The sequence below is a fragment of the Apaloderma vittatum genome, unplaced genomic scaffold (genome assembly GCF_000703405.1).
Source record: "Apaloderma vittatum isolate BGI_N311 unplaced genomic scaffold, ASM70340v1 scaffold33653, whole genome shotgun sequence".
Lineage (NCBI taxonomy): Eukaryota > Metazoa > Chordata > Aves > Trogoniformes > Trogonidae > Apaloderma > Apaloderma vittatum.
The window spans coordinates 1-2,680 of record NW_009706972.1 but is presented as its reverse complement, the minus strand read 5'-3'; the positions used below and the strand labels follow the sequence as shown (position 1 = coordinate 2,680).

General features: G+C 60.8%; 1 protein-coding gene across 1 annotated transcript in view; it reads right to left on the bottom strand.

Moving 5' to 3' along the window:
- Window positions 1–2,294, bottom strand: part of LOC104271361 (C-type mannose receptor 2-like) — a gene marked incomplete at both ends in the record, with an annotated part of 3,571 nt that extends 1,277 nt beyond the window's left edge. The window contains 4 exons of the mRNA XM_009866001.1: window positions 583–726; window positions 1,437–1,550; window positions 1,741–1,905; window positions 2,121–2,294. Coding sequence (XP_009864303.1) covers window positions 583–726; window positions 1,437–1,550; window positions 1,741–1,905; window positions 2,121–2,294 — 597 coding nt within the window. The remainder of the gene's footprint in view (window positions 1–582; window positions 727–1,436; window positions 1,551–1,740; window positions 1,906–2,120) is intronic.
- Between the last annotated feature and the right edge of the window lie 386 nt (window positions 2,295–2,680).

The following is a 2,680-nucleotide window of genomic DNA, read 5'->3' as shown; positions in this document are numbered from 1 at the left end:
GGAAGGGCTGCCAGCTGGGCTCACAGTCCACCTTCACCTCCGACCACGAGTCTGGCAGGACATGAGGAAGCCTGAGGGCTCCTGTCCCACTCTCCAAGTCTCTCCCTGGCAGGGAGGGGATCATGGCAAGGGGACCACAGTCCCATGGGGTGCTCAGGAGACCAAGCCAAAGCCACTGCGGGAAAGCTCCAGCCAAAATTTAATATGTGATGGCAAGGTGCAGGCAACGGTGGCTTTAGAGCTCCGGGGACAGAACAAAATCTCAAAGCAAAGTAGAGCAGAGAGCATCTCAGCCCCTGAGAACCACAGGGACCTCCTCCTGCCCTCAATCCCTCCCCTACCACCCACCCTGTAACTGCACCAAGTGCGTCTCAGGGGATGCTCCTCCGGGAGGACTTTTTCCAAACCTCAGCAGCCCTGGGGAGCTCAACCACTGTTCCACACATGCAGGGCACCAGCCAACTGGGGACACCACGGGCATCTCCATGGGCAGGCAGCATTCCCTGACCGTGCCAGGATGGGAGCACACCCAGCCAGGACACGGGACTGCCCCTTCCTGGTGGTCCTCATCCCCCCGCTCACCCGTCAGGAAGGGGTCGGCGGTGGCGTTGGGCTTCTTCTTGCAGACATAAGGGAGGGCGATGCCGCAGTCGCGGTTCTGCCACCCCCCGGACGACTCGGTGCGGATCACCCCGCAGTTCTCCTCGCTGGGGTTGTCAGGTTGGTCTGGAAGGCAGGGGGAGGAAGGGGATATGCTGCCAAGGAGCTGTGGCAGAGCCACCGACGCAGGCAGACCACCGCATGAGGGCAAGTGCCATCTGGCTGCAGTTCTGCCTGCTCCAACACCAGTAAAAAGCTGCTTATTTTGGTATTTTGCACAGTGAAGACATGACTCCGCATGACTGGGATTATTTGTTGTGCCTCGATGCACAAGGACCTGGAGCATCACTGTTTTACCTAGAAATGCTGGATGGCAGTTGGGGAAGACACAGCCCCAGACCTGACCCCAAACCTCCTCCTGGGGTATCACTGTCCCCACCAGTGTCTCTGGGCACGACCAGAGAAGCCCTTGTAATGGGTCCTCCTTCCCTCAGGCACCCCCGGGTGGGAGATGGGTGACCACAGCTGGGGACCACTGCTCAGCCACACTCCAGCACCGAGCTGGGATGCAACAACCCCCCAGACAAGGAAGCTCAACCCAGGTTATCTGCTGGCCTCCTGAGGGCTTGCAGAGAGACAAACCCCCTTCAGCACCTCGTGTCCTTGCTCCAGCTCCACGGATGTCCTAGGTTGCTCCACAACCCCATGGGGCTCTCCCTCCCCAGGCAGCAAGGGGACACTCCAGCCCAGGCCACCTTCCCTGCCAAGGGGCCATCTCCAGTGCCCAAAGGCTGTTCCCTGCTCCTCCCATCACCACTGTGACTCCCCTGTCTCACCACTCTCCCAGTTGAGGTACTTGAGGGGCGAATTGTCTGACCACTGCCAGCCTCCGTTGATGTCCAGGTCGTTGAGCCCAATCCAGAGCGTGGAGCTGTACCCTGTCAGCAGCCCTGGGACCAAAGCAAGCAGAGGGGCAGGATCAGTCCCCTCCCAGCCCCAGCTCCACACTCAACCTCTCAGCAGCCCCAAACCAACCACCTGGGGCAGGCAGAGCAACCTGGCACCAGCGACGGCCATGGTGGCACCAGCTCTGCCCCAGGTGAGGAGAGCAGGAGCGCAGCCAGGCTGCCATCGTCTCACCGTTGATGTAGGTCTGCTCGTGGATCTCGGTGATGCTCAGCAGGTTGGCCCCCTGCTGCTCGCAGCTATTCCAGGCCTCCCGCCACGACAGCGTTGACTGGAAGTTGAACTGGTAGCAGCTGTTGGTGAGGTGGTCCTTGTCCCAAAAGGTCTCGCAGTCATTGCCTGCAGGGATGAGCAGGGTGAGCATCCAGTGCAGCCCCAAAATCCGGCTCCAAAAGACCCCAGTAACTCAGAAAAGCCAGGGAGAGAGAAGCCACTGGGGCTGCTCCTGCCTGGAGTGATGAGGCAGGAGGGAAGGGGAGAGGCACTAAAGGCCCTGGCAGGGTGGGAGAGGGGGTTTCTGCTCCACCCCGTGCAGCGTGTTTCTCCCCACTTACTCTTTATGGGGCAGAAGCCCCATCGCTCGTCCTTGCCGTAGTCCTGGGTGGTGGCACACCAGAGATGCCCGTCCTCCCGCCCCGTGCTGGTGCACTCGTGGAACCACTGGTTGTCGTACTTGAAGGGGATGGTGCAGGGCTTCCCGTGCGAGTTGCCCTGGATGGTGTAAATCTCTGAGGGAAAAGAGGAGCCCTTGCTTGAGGCTGTGTCTGGGGCAGCTGAAGGCAGGACTGAGGTGAGAGGTGTGAGTTAGCCTGGCATGGGGGCTAGCGAGGTGCCCACTCCCCATCACCCTGATTCCACCTGGTTTTGCAGCCCCAGCGAGCTGGGATCGAACAACCCCTGCAGGACTCGCTTTTTGCAGCACCACGGCCTCAACTCACGTTTGAGGGCTGCTCTGGGTTATGGGATAATACAACTAATGCCCAAGGAGATGTTACCAGAGTACGGCACGGAGCACAGATCCTCCTCGGTGCCGTACGTCCTCCACTGGGAGCCACGCGCCTGGTCCCCCCGGTCCAGCGAGGCATTGCCCGGGCGGGTGCCGAGATGCTGGGAG